General features: G+C 39.8%; 1 protein-coding gene across 1 annotated transcript in view; it reads left to right on the top strand.

Annotated features, from left to right (window-relative positions):
- The window catches only part of ABCC4 (ATP binding cassette subfamily C member 4), a 146,367-nt gene that overhangs the window by 112,713 nt on the left and 16,220 nt on the right, over positions 1–17,434 (top strand). The window contains exons 27-29 of the mRNA XM_032100049.1: positions 2,161–2,250; positions 2,726–2,898; positions 9,810–9,915. Coding sequence (XP_031955940.1) covers positions 2,161–2,250; positions 2,726–2,898; positions 9,810–9,915 — 369 coding nt within the window. The remainder of the gene's footprint in view (positions 1–2,160; positions 2,251–2,725; positions 2,899–9,809; positions 9,916–17,434) is intronic.

Raw genomic sequence — 17,434 nt, 5'->3', positions numbered from 1 at the left:
GCATTTTTTTTTTATGTAAGGGAAGACTGTTTCTACTAAAAATACGCAGAACTATCAAGTGGTGGTATGAAGAAGAAGAGGAAGGAGAGTTTGGAATCAGTAAACTTTTACAGTAAACTCTATGATAGGCATTGTCTTGTACTGTGCTAATAGTAATGTCAATAATAGGAATAGCAATGTAACATCAGGTAGTTATTTTGCAGCAAATATCTTCATAATTATGTGGGCAGCTGAAAAACCAGAGAGAGAGATGCTTATTAGAATTGCAACACAAAACATGCTAAACAGAACCGTTCCTAGAGAGTGATGAGGCAAGACTGAAGTTTTCTTGTGTGTAAGTTTAAATACCTACCTGGAGAAATAAAAATATGCTTAGGCTTCTAATTGCTTGCTTAGATGGAGCTGTGTAAAGGTTGTGTTTGTAAATCTTTTCTATGCAAATGTTGTCTGCCTCTCTGACTGCAAGCATTTTTACAACAATTATTTACAGGTTAGTCTTATTACTTTCCTCTCATAAACCAGACTGTTTTAAATAATAATCTGTGTCAGAAATGGTAATTAAAAAATATCCTTATCTTCTGTTGCAGTGCGTGTCTGTTGTTAGGACTTTTATAATAGTTATGAACACTTTATAGGTTCAGCCTCTTCTTTTGCCAACCTGTAAAAATGGATTGAAAAGGAAAATAAATGTAACAACACCTTTGAAATACGCCAAATGGTGCATTAAAATGTGTATTGTTAAACAAATTACTTTCTAGGTGTTTTTGAAGAAAACTGCTTTTTGGCCTGGAAATGTTTTGTGTTAAACCCTTTTGCTCATTCAACAGGTTTTTAATGACATTGCTATTGCAGCAGATACTTCCAAATAATTGGCATGTTACATCAAGAAGTGTTTATCTTCTTTTATATTGCTTATGGCATGTTCTTTTTTAATTCTTTTATAGCACGCAGATGGTTTAGAAATGAAAAGACAATAAAAGAGTTAAGGTCTGAATTCTATTATGATTTGCTGCAGCCCTTTGGATCTGGGCATCAGTAGGGTTAGATGGGGAGTAAGTCATGACAGGGTAATCTCAGAGTAAGATGAAGTTACCCATTGTAAGTTAGATTTTATTTCCTAGGGGAGAAGGAAAAAAAAAAAAAAGAATGCATTTTGCTAAAATTTCTCCAATTTAAAGAAGACTGACAACATGATGAATGGTCTCCACTTATGATTAGCACTGTTACAGCTTTTGACTTGTTTTTGTCTTTATGTGTGGTATTAAGATGAGTTTAGCCCTAAAGTCGTGTCAGTGCATGACTCTCAGGTCTGGCAACTCACATGACTGAGTACTGATCTATTGTTTAAGGAGTTCTGAACCAAAAGTCCTCTTTCCACTTCTTAAATACTACATTTTCAGTGTGATTTGGGAACTGAGGTAGAATAAAACTTGCTTCGACCACAGGTAAACCCCCATTGGTACCTGAATGGGAGAAGGTACTGATTTGACTCCCTGGTGTATTTTGAGTGAGAGCTTTGCCCAGCAGTGCTCCAGTTCTGAGTAAGTTTGCTTTGGTGCTGTGGCAGTATAGACTAACTTAGATGTGTTTAGGTTTTAAATGGTGAAAGCTGTTCCGGCTTAGCCCTGATGGTAAAATGGAAGGGCCTTCATGGTATGAAATGAAAAAAGCCCACAGCCAAACAGAGAAGGAAAACCAGACAGGCATTGTGAGCTCTTTGATTCCTCTCTAGTTTATGTACTTCCCCAAAGGAACTCCCAAAAGGAGTGTGAGCTTATTAACAGTGCTAGTTGATGGTTTTTCTTAACAATACCATGAGGACAGCAATGATTTCATGTAAGTATATATATAGCTTGTGGCATCAGAGCAGTGGCATGTAAATGTCCATTTAAGTACCGACATAACTGTGTACAGCAATTTGCAAACAGACCTGTCCTGTTTGGTAAATTGTCTTCATACAGAGTAGTTGAACACTTGCCTCCCCTGCCACATCCCCCTTAAGCATGCAATTGTATTATACACCTTTGCATTTCAAAAATAGCTTTCGGTTGGATACTTCTGTGCTATTGTTGATATAGGTTAGCTGTGATTATCACTGAATTACCTATTGAGTTATAAAACCTGTGTTTATAATGGAATGCTGATTTTACTGGATTTCAGGAGCCTGTTTTATTCACTGGAACTATGAGGAAAAACTTAGATCCTTTCAATGAATACACTGATGAAGAGCTGTGGAATGCCTTGGAAGAGGTGACTTACTAGATCTAATAATGTACATCTGGTATTTAAAATCCACGTAACAATAACATTACAGTGCTTGTGTGTGTTAGGTTTTAGATGTTTTCATTGGGTTTGATAAAGGTATAGCTGTTGATGGAAGAAGGTAGACTATCATATGTGCATTTGTGTGTGTGTGTGCATGTGTGTGCAGACATGTGTATTATTATATAAGTCTTTTATGAAAAAATTATCCTTTGGGATGATGCCTTGGTTGTATTTTGATTCATATCTTGGTTTTAATGAACATTAATAGATTCTTAACAACATGCTTTAATGTTTCTAGAATTCTAATAACTGACACACTGTGTAATCCAACTTGGCACTTACGCATTTTGTGTCAGAATATAAAAGGCAAACCTTGCATACTTATTGTTGTGTCATCAGACAGACAGTAGCTGATTTAAAATACAGTTACTCATCCTACAATATGTTGACATGTCAACAGGTGCAACTGAAGGAGGTTGTGGAAGATCTACCCAACAAAATGGAGACGCAGCTGGCAGAATCTGGGTCTAATTTTAGTGTTGGTCAGAGACAGCTGGTGTGTCTTGCCAGAGCAGTTCTAAAAAAAAACCGTATTCTTATCATTGATGAAGCAACAGCAAATGTGGACCCAAGGTAAAAACAAAATCTGTCATATTAAAATGAGCTGGTTTCTCTTCTAATATGTTCATCTCCACTGTAGAGATGAACTTAAATGTGTTATATTTCATGTAGTTTTTACTGCTGTTTTATGTTTTTGATGATACCATCATACTTGTCTATTCAAAATGGAGCAATTGAGCTTTGGCTATGGAGCAGATGATATAAACTACGCGCTCAAAATATCCCTAATTTCAGTGCGTTCCACAGAGTAGGGAAATTAATATTCAAAGTTTATTTGTCCTGCAGCCATGGATTAGAAAACAAGAATGTTCTTGAAAATGCATCTCTGTAACATCAGAATAGCCATGAAACAAGTTGAGTTCTGTTGACTTCTGGAAGAAATGTCTGCTGGAAATAAATAAATACAAAAGATTTAATTCATCTTGCTCCCAAAACCCCCTAAAACTAGAAAGGTGAAAAATGGCTGTAAGCAAAACCAGATACTTCTCGTTATGAGATGCTGTCCTTTCAGATGGCTCAGATGCTGGTGTGGTAAGTTAGAGGTAAAGTAGGGGCAGGGGCAGCAGGTAAGCTGTCCTAAACACCACAGGAATTGCAAAACAGATTTGGAGATGTTTAAATCTACAGGATGGACTCACTTATTCATTATTTTGTCTTGTATAACTCAGGCCAGCAGAATTTTCCCGAATTCATTCCTGTTTGAACTAGAGTGTACTTCTAGAAGAGCATCCAACCTCAATAGCAAAAAAAAATTCAATGACAACCCTCGTTAAATTGTTCCAATAGCTAAGTACCCCCACTGTTAATTTTTGAAACATTTGAAGCGCTGGTGGAAATATTTTGGAAACAATACTGCAAACGTACTGCATCAATTAGTCTGAGCTGAATATATAGTTCCAACAAACTATGGCTTGAGGGAGAACTCAAAGTCCAAAGAGGACAATAACACAGCAAGTCCCTCAAACAGATGCATTAAGGATTTTGTATGTCATCTGGGCGTGACTCATTTTTCTAACATCTTCTTGGGGGAGAAGTGGTGCCACTGGGGTAGCTTTACAGTTCAGCTGACAGTGTATTTCTAAAACCTTTAGAGAAGTGCATTCCCTTCCCAGAGGTTCTCTTTTTTTTCTTTTTTTTTTTTTTTTTCTTTTTTACTCTTAGTTTATTTTTGGCTGAGCTCTGATAGATTAACTGTGATTAATCATAGGTGTGGAAATTTAATACCATCTTACTCATCCTCCCTATTTTGGCATCTCGCATGTGTGTTCTCAACTTGCACTATCCATTTAATTGATCTTGATTAATGTGTGCTGCAATATATATTATAATAAGGTAAATGTTTGTTTGTATCAACTCTAGGCATAACAATACAAATAATAACTTGGAACTACTTCTTTGAATTCAGTTTGCATTACAGTCATTATTACCTTTTCCTTAATGTGTTGGTATAACTAGAGCCAAGTATTTTTTAGCTGTGCAATCTGATAGGATGATCATCAGGAAATGCTGATGTGGGTTGCTTAACTGAGTAGTTAGGGAGGCATTTTTGGCGTGTAAGGAAAACCTCCTCCTCTTCTGATGCACAGCCCCCATACCTGGCACCCTTGTCTCTCACCTGGCGGCAAGCACACATCATGTCAAGCACTTGAGATGGGAGACCATGGCGAGCTGCCGCCGGCTCTGGAGATACTTTTCCTTTTTTTGTTTGTTATTCTGGCTCTTGATCTCTCTCCCTCAGCAGCCCCAACTGCTGCTGCCGCCACGTCCCTTCTGCAGTTCCACCTGGAAGCAGGTGTGAGAAGGCAGGGTTTAGGGGTGGCAGGAAGAGAAGGAAGGGTGAGGTGACGTGAGGCAATGGATGCAGGGTGAGAGATGGGCACTGTACCTTCCCCAGGGCTGAGGGGACTCCCCACCACGTTTCTTCAGCTCACCTTTTATCTGCTACTGGAAGTGAAGGGAAGGAATTGGAAGTTCATCCTCCTCCCTCCTTCTCATATGTTCTGGCTCCCATATGTACCCTTATTTCCCCTCTTGCTCCTCAAAGCTGCCACCTGCTCTGCATGCGGCGGGGGTGTGAGTGCTTTTGTGGGGGGGGGAGGAGGAGCTTGCCATAAAGAAGGTTGCCCTAAGTCAGACTACCTGCATGATTCGTGTGATGGCTGACAGACATTTAATTTGATTTTATCTTCTTGGTCCATTCTCACCCTGAAGAATAGTCTGGTTTTAAAGCACTTGAAATGTTCTGGAAAGTTATGTGAAACCTGGAGCAGAAGAGCTGAAAATCTTCATGTAGTTGCTTTGGTGATATACTGAAGCAAAATCATTAGTAACTGAGACTTTTTAAAAATACTGACTTTGTTTTAGTTTACTAGGCTTTCTGCTCACTGACTACAGTATTGTGTGTTAACTCGTATTTTTGCTTACAGAGGACAAAACTTTCGGGGAGCAAACCACTGCCACATTTTTACATTGGTTGTTCATTGAATCTGGTGAAAACAGCTGTTGCACATAGTTCAGTTCATTAGCCATCTTAACCTTGTAAGGTTTAACCTTTTATTACATCTGACTGCTATCTGTAACTCTTTTTCTTTTGGAGAAGTTATCTAAGCCTCTCAGTAATTGTGTAGTGTGAGATATTTCAGGACAATCCCAGGAGGACATTAGACAGAAGATAATGACTTACCCAGTTTTCCTTTCAGCAGCTTGGTTGCTTCTCATTCAGATCATATTTATTCTTCCTCTTTAGATAGTTTTCTTTTTGCACAGTCAGCTAATTCAGGTCACACCAGATCTTGGGTTGCTGGGAAACTTGGTGTTAGATCTCAACCTGTGGTGCCTGTGGGACAGCTATACCACCATTTTGTGCTTTCTTATTGTATTGTACCTTGCAGTAGGGAGTGGTTCCCATTTTTATATAATCAGATTAGGATTGATCTTTTGTCTTCCAGCAGCCCTGGTTTTGGTATTTGGGTTGCATCTTTGGTTTTTAATGTGCCTGAAAGATGATGGGGTTTGATGTACTGAAGTGGGTGATGAAATCACTTGGCACTTGCCTAGACACTTGCTCAGTGTGGGTAGACACCACTAAGAATCCATTTATGCCCTGAAAAAGGGACAGAAATGATGCTTCTGTTGGTACTTTCCTAGCTCTAACTGGTATGTGGTACAGTCTCTACACTCTGTCAGCACATAATTCTGTATACAGATGCTTTTCTTGATCTTTCTATATTTTCTTGCTTTCGCTACCTTCTTCCCAGGATTCTCCTGGAGGTTGCTGATGGTGCTTCTGCCTGCTGTCCCAAAAACTATGCTCCAAGATCTACCACGAACCTTGGAGACAATCTAGCCAAGTGTCAGTCAGCAGGCATGTCTGCATGAGATTGTGTACTGTGATATTTGAAGATGGAGATTAAGTCTGTTCCTGATTACTCTGTAGTCTCATTTTAGAACATTTGTCACACCCACAATATGGACAGCAGTTTCTTGTTAGTGATAAGCTTGTGTTCAAGAAATACCTGTTTAAGATAATAGTTTGATTGTATCTCTTAAGAATGAGAGGTTTTTTTCTTGTAAATGTAGGAAGCGATAGTGCTATAAAGAATACATGTAATAAAAGAAGATACAATAAATGAATGCAGAGGACAGGGATGTTCAGGGCTGAGGCATTCTCAGAAAACAGTAGGAATAACCTGAGTTACAAATAATTTTGAGCACTTCGTAAAGTTGTTCTCAAAGTTTCTGAGTAAGCTGTGATTCTCATGTTCTGTAGTAGCTCTGCAGGAAACTTCACCTTGAGCTTGACTGTAAGGGAAGAAAAAGGCTTTCTTTACACAGTTCTAGGGAGTATTCAGTACTGAATATTCTGTTTCTATTTTGCTATTGCAACCATTACAGAGAACACATCCTTCTGTCTCCATAAGGCTCTTTCATAGTGAGTGTTTTCACAGATGTCCCTGATTTTTTTTCCCTTTGGAGGTAAGAGTAGTCAGGTTGTTGAGGCGTTGCTGAGAAGAGAGCAAAAAAATACACATTCATTAACACTGGGGTGAAAGGACTGGTATTGCTGTGATGTGGAACATGATGAAAAACTTCCTTTTCTTAAGGAGATAACAGAACTAAGGAGCCTGGCCCTGTCCTGACTTCTCCTGTCTCTTTCCCTGATTACATACTGGCCTTTGTTCAAAAGGAGTTGAGGAACACCTGCTTCCCACCTTGTTCTTGAGCTTCTTTTAGGAAGTAGGAGCAGAAGGACCAAGCCTCTCAGACTGTGGTCCAGAACCCAATTCTCTTAAGCTCATGACAGAACTTAAATGTTTCTGTCCCCAGATGAAGGTAACAGTTAGAATGCGTGGAATTCTTACTTAACTCTTTGTGTCTTCCTTCTCTCTGATGATTCTTCCTGTCATCAGCAAGGATCTGTCTTCTCCTTTGTTGTGCTGATTGCTCAACTTAGCTTGTAACAGAAGCTATGTTCATCCTTCAGAGCATGAGCTGGTACTTTCTACTGTGGAAACTTACTGGTTACTTCATTCCTCTAAGTCATCCTGTTCTTCCAAAGTTGTCTGTCCCCTTTTATTGCTGGTGCCTTCTGACATGGTGGCATCAGAACAATTCTCTTTGCGTAATTCATGAAGTGATACCAAATATTTATCACGTGCAGACAGATTCAGTGTGGAGTACTACTTCTGTCTAAAAAAATACTACTTAATCAGAGGAAGATGTGTTTTATAAATCTTTTATATATTTTATTTTCCCATTACTTGTAAAAGTTTGAAGAATTAAGGCTTTGCAAGCAACTGATTGCAGCCAACGTGTCTGCCTAAATATTCTAGTTTATTCAGATACCTCCTTTGTATTTTTTTAACCTAATCTGCAGAATTTTGTTATACTCCAGTCATCACATATATAAAGAACAAATTCATGTTTTAATAGAAACCTAGAAATGAGGCTCATGCCTTCAAGTGCTTGACTTCTAGGCTGGAACTTCCTCGGTTCAACTAATCCCAGTATATTTTGAGTTCTTTGTCTCATCCTTGTATCTTGGATGAGAATTTTGGGTTCTGTTGCTTTTTCTTCATTGTTGCCATTTGTCTTTTTTTTTTTTTTTTTTTTGAGGGCTGGTGGGCCATGTATGAGTATTCACAAGGTCTGTCTTTGTGCCCAGGATGGGAGCCAAGGCTACCTGTGCAATGTGGGCTGTCAGGTGCCTCTAGAGGGCATTCATCACTGGATGGCTGCCTAATCCAGGTTCTCAGATTCACCTTCCAGCCATTCCTCTCCCCTTTCACTGACTAAAGAGAGGACTGTAGAGGTCTCCACATATAAGCCTGACTGGTGTCCTCTAAGTTAGGTGGTGACAATGCTTCTCTTGTACAGTTAGTTACTCCAATAAGCTCCAGTTCTATGAATATTTCCCATCTTTTGCCTTAACGCTTGTTTATATGGGTAAAGAACATTCTAGTGGCTTTACTACCTTTCAGTATAATTATATTTCCTTTTCACAGTTCTCAGCTTTATTTGTGACAGTTTTCACTTCAGCCCTGTACTTCAGTGTCCGTGCTCTAGCTTAGTTTTCATTCTTTACAATTCTTCTGTTTCCTTCTGCTGTCCTTTTCTTACAGCAGGCTCACTCTTAACTTGAAATCTTCTGTCTCTTTCCTTGGGTTATGCATTCCAGTTAATGCTTTTGATTGTTTACAGAGTATGCCAAGTTTTGGGTTTTTTCAGTATTCAAGTTCTTGAGCTATTCCAGTACTATTTTAGTTTACCAACCATTTCCTTTAATTAATCATCTTTTGCATTTGAAATCAAGAACCTTAGTTCTGTGCTGTCTTGTGTTTGTTCTTCAGATGATTTGCAATGAAGGATATTTACTTTCACCAACTTTACTTCATTGCTTGCATGAACTAAATCTTGAAAGACAGTAACAATGATTTTTTTGTTGTAGAAATCAGTAGGACTATCTGAATCTGCAGAATTTTCCCTTTTCTGTAATCAAAGTCTTATCACTAACCCATGCTCTCTCTGGCTTCTGTGCCAGAGCGCGAGGTGCTGCGATCTTCCAAAAGCATCTCCAAAGCGCAGCCGCTGAGCAGGATCAGCCACACACACTCACACACGCGTGCACACACACGCGCATGGACAGCTTCAGTGATAGGGGTCGACGGCAAAGAGGGGCAGGAAGGGTCTCTGCACTGAATTCCACGGCAGCAGTTTATTGCTTCCACACCGTGAAGGAAGGGATCAAGAGTCAAAGACTAAGAACAATGAAGAACTCAGGTTTAAGTACAGGAGTGGGGCAAGCACCAGGGACCAATGATCTGAGGTCATGGGGGCGGTACACAGGCAGGACTAGGGAATGGGAGCCAGTGGGGAAGCTCTGGGAGAGTGGTGAGGGGCAAAGGCCAATGGGGGGAACCTGGAGTGCAGAACTTTCTAGGACATGAAACATAGAAGGTAGCAAGGGGGTGGGGCGGCCAATGGCCAACCAGGAACATAGAACTGGGGTACATTGACATACCAGAACAATGAATGCTGGGGGAAGCCTTTTCTGTTCACCCTAACCTGGGGAGGATCCCTGGTAAAAGGGACTGTTTCACCAGCCAGACTCTCTTTGTCCCTTGTACCCCTGGCTCACTGGCCACCACAAAGTCTGGGAAATTAGTCTCCTGAAATGAAGCCTATTGCTCTGCTTACAAGAAGGAACTCTTTCCTCATCAGGTACTGAAGGGTAGATTTTGGAGTATGTTTCAAGATATGTCTCCAAGTCATCTGGTATAACAAGAGGAAGAAGCACTGTAATAACTTTATAAACATATTTCCTTCTATCCAGTCATGTTTGATGAAATCATAAAACCTGCCTGCTATTCAGTTATCAATGCAAACATCTTATTGTTGTCTTCATTGCTCTTGCTGTGTTTCAGAACAGATGAGTTGATTCAAAAGACGATCCGTGAAACCTTTGCTCACTGCACAGTGCTGACCATTGCACACCGCTTGAACACCATTATTGACAGTGATAGGATTATGGTAAGACAGCTAACTGCTTCATTTTTTTTTCTTTCCTGAAGAAGAATAATGTTAGTGACTCTTCTTAATTTTGATCCAAAAGTGGGTAGGAGTGTAAGTCATATGTTAGACTTATCTAAGTTAACCCCCTTATCCTAGCTACTGTGACTCGCAGCTCATGAAACTGTAGATGCAATGACTGGAAAGAATTCGTGCTTTCTCTGGTCCTGTGCTTTCCATCCTGCAAGGCGCAAACCCACTGTAGGTGAGGTGCACCAGGAGACCTGAGCAAATAAACTCTGCCAGTAGTGGGAGCCTATGAAATCCCAACCATGAGGTTCTAGACAGAGTCAGATGGGTTCAGTCAGGTGTATTAATTCAGTCTCGGTGAGCTGAGGGAGACAATAGTTGGTGTGGGATGTGTGAGGAGGAAGTGGTGGAGGTTCTGAGGCAGGAGGCATGGAGGTGAGGAGACAGCAGCTGCCCTGGGGCAAAGGTAGTGATGGGAGAAGTGGAAGTAGACTGGTGAGGTAATGACGTGGCCAGCTTTCTAAAGCAAGGTTCAAATAGAGAAGATGAAGCACTACCAATGCAGCAGCCTCTGCCATCTTTACTTCCAATAGAGGAGTGTTATACCCTCTCTGCCATCTTGTCCGCCCCACAGTGCATTGCACATGCATAGAGATTGGGAAATACTTGCTGATTATTTTCATAAAGTCAGTGGTGTTCCCTGGGCTCTCAGGAAATCCACCTAGTTTGTCCTTGACATGATGTGTAGCCTGCAGTTTTACAATTTTCTGCAATAAGAACACGAGCCCTTTGCAAACATCTTCTTCACAGCCAGTTAATGAAATAACTGGCATAGAGGGCAAACCGTGTTCATAAGTGGAACTCAAATTTAACTGGGCTTCAGGCAGAAATTGTCCTTCACCTCTTGGTGGTAAGCTTAAAAAATAACTCTCAACTTTTGTTTTATGGAAGTGAAGCATGATAATTCTTTCTTTTTTTTTTTTTTTTTACTGGATGCTCAAAACATTTTAAAATCTTTGATTGAGTTACAGTGGTTGCCTGAAGTACACAGAATGAAACAATTGCATTTGCTGAGGTGAGTGGTGTTCTGAGGAGCAGAATAGATTGTGAGCTCAGTGATTATAGTTTACAAAGAGAGAAACCAGCAGAACTGCCATAAGTAGTCACGTAATTGCAAGCATTTAACATATAATAAATAAATACTTTCTTCTGCAGTGAATACCTCTCCACAGTTCTGATGGATATGTTGGTGTTCTCTACAACTGAAATGAACAAAAGATTTGTGAGGAAACAACTGTGACCTAATTAATAGCTGTGTGTGTTTGTTAGCTGTCCAAAGGGATTTCTGTGGATTTTGGTTCATTAACTTCCATTAACGTGTTAGGCACAGAATACTCTTTCCATGAAGATGTTTTCTTAGTTTTACCTTTAATGTCATGAAGTTGCAATGAAAACTAAATGTTTTATTTACTTTTTTTGCCAAAAATTGTTGGAGCAAAGCATAAAAATCACCCTTTTCCCCAAACTACTCAGGATAATTGCCAATTACATAGCTACTCTATTGCATTTTAAGTGTCTGTACATGATCCTTTTCCTTATGTTGTTTCAGATTAGTCACTATTAAGATTCTTAGTTTCCTAATAGTCTCATAGTCTTTAATGCTTTTGGCCTCTTTAGAGTATTAAGAAAGCTATTTGCAAGAAGATGCCTTTGAGTCTGCAGTCAGTAGCAACTTGTAAATATTTTTCATCTCTGCATTGCTCCATTTTGATCTTACAGATTTCTGTAAACTGAGGGGGAGAGGAGGGCGAGAAAAATTAAAAGAAAGGAAAAGAAAATAGAAAAAAGGAGGAAGCTGACGTGGCTTTGTAACAATCCTGTTTTCTTGACATCCTTAGTTACTGGTTCTGTTTATGGGCAAATCAGAATTATCATCTCATATTTAGAATGATCAGAGTTACGACAGGTGTGCTTCTGTTACACTTTGATTACTCTGTTTACTGAAGCATGTAACTTTCAGTGGGAGTAAAGCAGAATTTTGGAAGAAAAACATGTTAAAAATACCAAGAAAAAGAATATTCCTCTAGAAGACTAACTATTAGGTAATGAGGACTCTTAACAATAAAACTAGCATTCATGGAAAATTAATTGTTTCCTTCAATATCACAAAAATCGAGAAGACTTAGCTAAAGAAAGCTTTTAGTGTGTTATATAATTTGGTTAGTCAATGGTATGTTTTAGTAATTCACAAATTTAACTTGATGCAGATTGTTTTTGAAGAGTCAGAAATGGACAAAGTGCATTGTTACTGCTTTACCCAGTATTATTAAAAATCCTGGGTTTGTTTCTCCTTTAACTGAGACCTCTGGGTGCAGTAATGGCTTATTTGTAAGCCATCCCAAATCTCTGTTGTTTGGTATCGTGATAAGTTTTTTAGAAAATTAGGGAAGAAGAACAAAGATAGAACCTGGCAGTCAAAATATTAACAATTGTCTGTGACAAATAATGAGTAAGTTACTTTTCAAACAAATTTTGGGCAAACTTGTTGAGCTTTCTTGAATCAATCACCCATGTTCAAGCCCTTTCCTGAACAAGTGGACATCACCTAGGGCTTTCCTCCCTTCCCATTGAATTAGACCGAAAGGAACCTTCTGCTCAAAGTAGGGTCAGCACTAATTTCACATCAGGTTGCTCAGGACTTGTTCCTGTTGAAAATTTTGAGAAATGTTTGTGTTGAAAATTTTGAGAAATGGAGGCTCTACAGTCTCCGGGCTACCTGCTCCAATGCTTAATTATCTGCCATGAAATCTTTCTTTTCCTTATATCCAGTGAAAGCCTCCCTTCTGTTTATGGCAGTTTTGCTTCTTGTTTCCCACTGTGTGTCTCACTGAAGAGCCTTCGGTCTTCTCAGTAACTTCTTTGTAAATATGAGAAGGTTGCTGTTAAGTCCCCTGAAGCCATCAGTTCTCCTGGGTGAACACGCCCTGCTCCCTCAGCCTCTCCTCATAGGTGGTCCAGTTCACTGACCACCCTGGTAACCCTATCTCAAGCTTGCTCCAATTTACCTTCCTTTTTCTTGTATTGAGGGGTGAAAACTGGCCATCCTGTCTTGAGTGTATTGGCTGCAGTCCCCAGCTTGGCATTGTCCACGAGTTTTTGATGTAATTCAGTTTAATTACTGGTTAAAGCAGAACTTTACAAAAAGAAACTGTTCGCCTTAAGGTTAATCCAAACATTAAAAAAAAAAAATTAGAACAGAAAATAATTTTGAGAAAGTCATGAGAAAATGTCAAGTTGGATGAGTATGGAAATAGGAACTGAACGTGAACTGTTGCATGTCTGCTCACACCCATCGTAATAACCGGTTCTATTTTAGAAGAGAAGAAAAGCCTACTCAAGGAGGGGAAAAAGGAAGAACAGAATATATTTTATACAACTGTAGACAAATCTGGCCTCAGGAGTTGTTTTAATTCTTGTTTGTTCCATTCCCAAAACCATACCTCTGCTTTCATAATCCAGGTCACGCCTTAAGAGTATTTCCATTATATCTGTCTTAGAGATAAACACATTTTATCAGAACTTCAAACGCTTAAAATCATTGAGGGAAGAGCTGTATTGTGTAACGTGATACTCTCTAACCCAATCACCTCAATGAGTAATACTGCATTGCACTTGCATAGGACCTTTCATCTGGAAATTGTAACGCTCTTTATAAACATTAATTAATTAAACTTCAAACACCTGGGTGAGATAGGGAAGTATCCATACAATCTTTGGAACCAAAGTTGGAAAGACTTGTTAAGTCAGCCCATCAAATAATACTACCATAAAATTATAATCCAGCGGTTTTCAAGCTGCTTTTTTTTTCTTCTTCCCTCTGTGCTGCTCCAGTGCCTAATAGGACACTTTCTCATTCCTTTTCCTTCATTACTTTGAGAAGCCAAGTTGTAACTCTTCCCATCAGGTGCTAGCAGTACCCGTTTTAGCTCTTTGGGACAGGCAGGCACTCTGCTGCCTGGCAGAAGGGGAGGGTAGGATGAAAGCTGCAGTTATACCTCTTCTGTCATGGCAGATCCTGGCAGAAGCTCAGCTCAGGCTTGCTTCACTGGCCCCTCATTTCCCGTAGCTTCCCCGCCACCTCAACAGCTGCTTCCCTGTCCTGTCCTCACCATAGAGGGGAAAGGCCTTTTATGTAAACTGCATCTGCAGCTTGTGGCAGCCAATGGGCACCACTCCCAAGACTTCCAGGAGGATCTTATAAAATCCTCATCACCCATTCCTCCCCCTTCTCTCTGCTTCCTTCTCCAGATTGAAAAACACTTTTTAGAAACTGTTTTTACAGAGGGGAAAACAGAAGCATACAGAAATTAACCTCACCCAGGGACATAGTGGTTCAGTAACAAATAAAGTATATGCATCTGGCAAGAACCTGATGGAGCTGTTTGCTGTATATACTATGCCATGGCCTCTCCAGAGGAAAGCCACAGAGTCAAAACTTGTGCGTTTTCCAATGACAAGGATGTTTCTCCAGAGAGTTTTCATATCAGTGCAATACTTCTTTGAAATGGAAACTCTTTATGCAAGCAGAACTTGATCTAGTAATTAAGAACTGTCATTCAAATAGGAAGTTTTTGATGAGAGAATCATGGGAAGAGATTTGATTTTTTTATGGGAAAATCTGTTGTGGTTACATTCTGAAGTGACTAATATTCAGGGTAACAATACAACGCACTTCACAGCCAGATCTGAGTTGGTTTTTTTGGTCAATAGAAAATTACTTCCACGTCTTTCCGATAAGCCTCCCTACTTCCCACGTCTTTCCGGTACACCTCCCTCATTCAGTTATTCTCATTTTTCTGATGTTGTGTTTGCCATGGTGGAACATCTGGGTCTCATAAATCAGGCACTGTGTTTCCTGCACTGTAGACATCTACCTTCAGCAGAGCAATCAGTCCACCAAGAATAAGTAGAAACATCTTGGAATCAAAGAGAGAGATCCAGGCGGCCTGTGTGGTGAAAAGGGAGTCACCTACAGCTAGATAGAAAATGCTACCCAGCAGACAAGGTCTGAGCACTCGTCTCTCTCTGGAGTTCCAATATCGGACCCAGTCTTGCACATTAATGTCCTTCATCCATTGAAATGGAAATGAGACAATGGTGATGGACATCTAAGTGAACATGACAGTGATGGCCATACTGCCCTTCCTTGCCATGGGGATGACAGCATTCTTCTAGAAAGTGGAGAAATCTGTGCTCTGTCTGAAGAGGTCTGGATTCAATGCTCCCCATTCCCAGAAAAATGTTGTATCCTCTGTGTACCCAGGGCAGTCAGGTTAAACCCTGGCTTTTGAAGCATTGCATTGCCAGAAGTGCAAGAGTCATCAGAGAGTAACATGAGGGAGTCTGAATCTGCAGCCCAGTGAGAGGCAGAGGTCTTGTAGTGGGGAAGCCCCATCTGTCCTACTGATACTTTTATGTGAGCTTTCACTGCAGTGGCCCAGCTTCAGGTGAAGATGTGGAGAACATAGGAAGGTAGCGGTGGTACACTTAAATTAGTAATACTGAGTTAAAGTCAGAAGTGCTGTGGTCTGTTGACTCTTCTTTTGGTGGCTTTCTTTTTCACTTATTTAAGTACCACTGCTGGAAAATGAATGTGTTTTACAGTAAATCTCAACATTCTAGAGGGGAATTATGTTAAGTCGCAAGACACAGAATATGCAATCCTGGTTGTAGAACAGTTCTTTGGGAAAACTGTGTCCCACCATTGGTGTTGACTCTCTGGTCTTCAGGATGTCCGTGTCAGAGTGTTTCCTTGGTGGAGAGCTACCTGCTATCAGACACAGCCCTCAAGTGCTTGGGATGTCTAAGAGAGGTCAATTGATGAGATCATAAATATTCCTGGAGCCTGGGATGATAGAATATGAAAATAACAGTTAAGTAGGACTACATTCAAAACTATTGTTCAGTTCTTCAGAATTCTAAAGCAGGACAACTGCATGGGTTTAAAATGGGTAATTTTTTTGTTCTGTTACAGAAAGCTAAAAGGGGGTTTGACCCTTTATTTACCCAGTGTCTGGAGTGTGGTGAAATATTGTTGGATATTATGCTTGTGCTATTGAAGTCTGTTCTGTTAGAGAATGTAAAAGGATTTTAATGGATTATAGTAGCTAGAATGAATGCCGAATTTTTGCAACTAAGCATCTAATTGTTCATAAAAACCTTAGAGTATGTTGTGGGTCTGAATCCAGTAATCCACAGGAAAATTGCTACATTCATACTGGTGCACCTGCTATCATTATTCAAAAGGAACAAACACTAATAAAACTCCTTTTTTTGACTCAGCCTCTGTCTTGAAAATATGGACAAAGGAATATTAGAACTAAATTTATTCTTGTTTTTATTCAGCCTAAGAAAGATCCCTGCTGAGTTCTGGGACCAAAGTCTCTTGAGTAAAGAAATGTGAAGATAAGAGTATAAAGGATACTCATAGAAGGGAACCTGCATGGAGAGCAGAGGGCCTGGAAACCGTTGGGTTTCTCTTTTCTTTTGTTAACTACAGACTTCCAGAGTTTCTGCAAGAGCTGAACATCTAGCAAATGATGTTTCAGAAATGGTCAGTTTTGTTTTGATTCTGAACAAAGGCAGTTTCCACTGTTCCCAGATCTTCTGAAACTGGGTTGATGTTTATCAAACCCCAAGAGAAAACAAGATCCGTCCATTTTCTTTCTTGAAATTTAATTGAATTCCACAAATATCACCAGTGAAGGCATTGCTTTCAAAGCTGAGTAATATATGCATCTTTACCATTAAGAGAAGATTGAGTATTAGTGTTTAGGCCATGTTTTGCATAAGATACTGAGCTGTATGCCATGGTTGTGTATCAGAGCAAGTCTTGTCAGCTGGAACAGAGTGTCTGTGACAGTTGTAAATGTCACACCTGGCCTATCTGCCTCTAAAATCAAGTCAAAATCCCAAAGAGCTTGAAAATACACTAGAGTTCTTGATTCTCTGCTAGTTTTAAGCCACACTTCTCCAAGACATGGGCGTCTCTGAGTTCTTAAAAGCTGCTCCCATTTCAAGAGGGCTGCCTGACAAGACTCTTCTTTTACCCAAATAAAACAACTAATCACTGAGGCAGTACTTCAGCTGGAAGCATTCAAATGAAGAATTTGAATTTGAATTTCTGCAGGAAGTGAAGCCAATGTTTGATGAACCTTGATCTCTCATTCTGTCAGGCATTTGTGTGTGAATGTGTTTCCGTCAGGGTAAGAACAGGATGGTCATATCATGTTTCTTTAAAGACAATGGTATGGAATTTAGCCTGTACTAGAAATGCTAACACATCTTTAGAGAATGATTTTTGCTTGCTCAGAAATACAGTGTTACTGTTTAAAGGCAAATTAGCACAGGTCACGCTGGTGGCTGATGCTCTGAGCAGAAGAGTTTCTGATAAGGTGAAGCTGTGCATGGCAGCTGAGCCACAAGTTCATTGTCATCAGAAACTGATAAA

This window comes from Corvus moneduloides, chromosome 2 (genome assembly GCF_009650955.1).
Source record: "Corvus moneduloides isolate bCorMon1 chromosome 2, bCorMon1.pri, whole genome shotgun sequence".
Classification (NCBI taxonomy): domain Eukaryota; kingdom Metazoa; phylum Chordata; class Aves; order Passeriformes; family Corvidae; genus Corvus; species Corvus moneduloides.
This window is presented reverse-complemented; position numbering and strand designations above follow the sequence as displayed.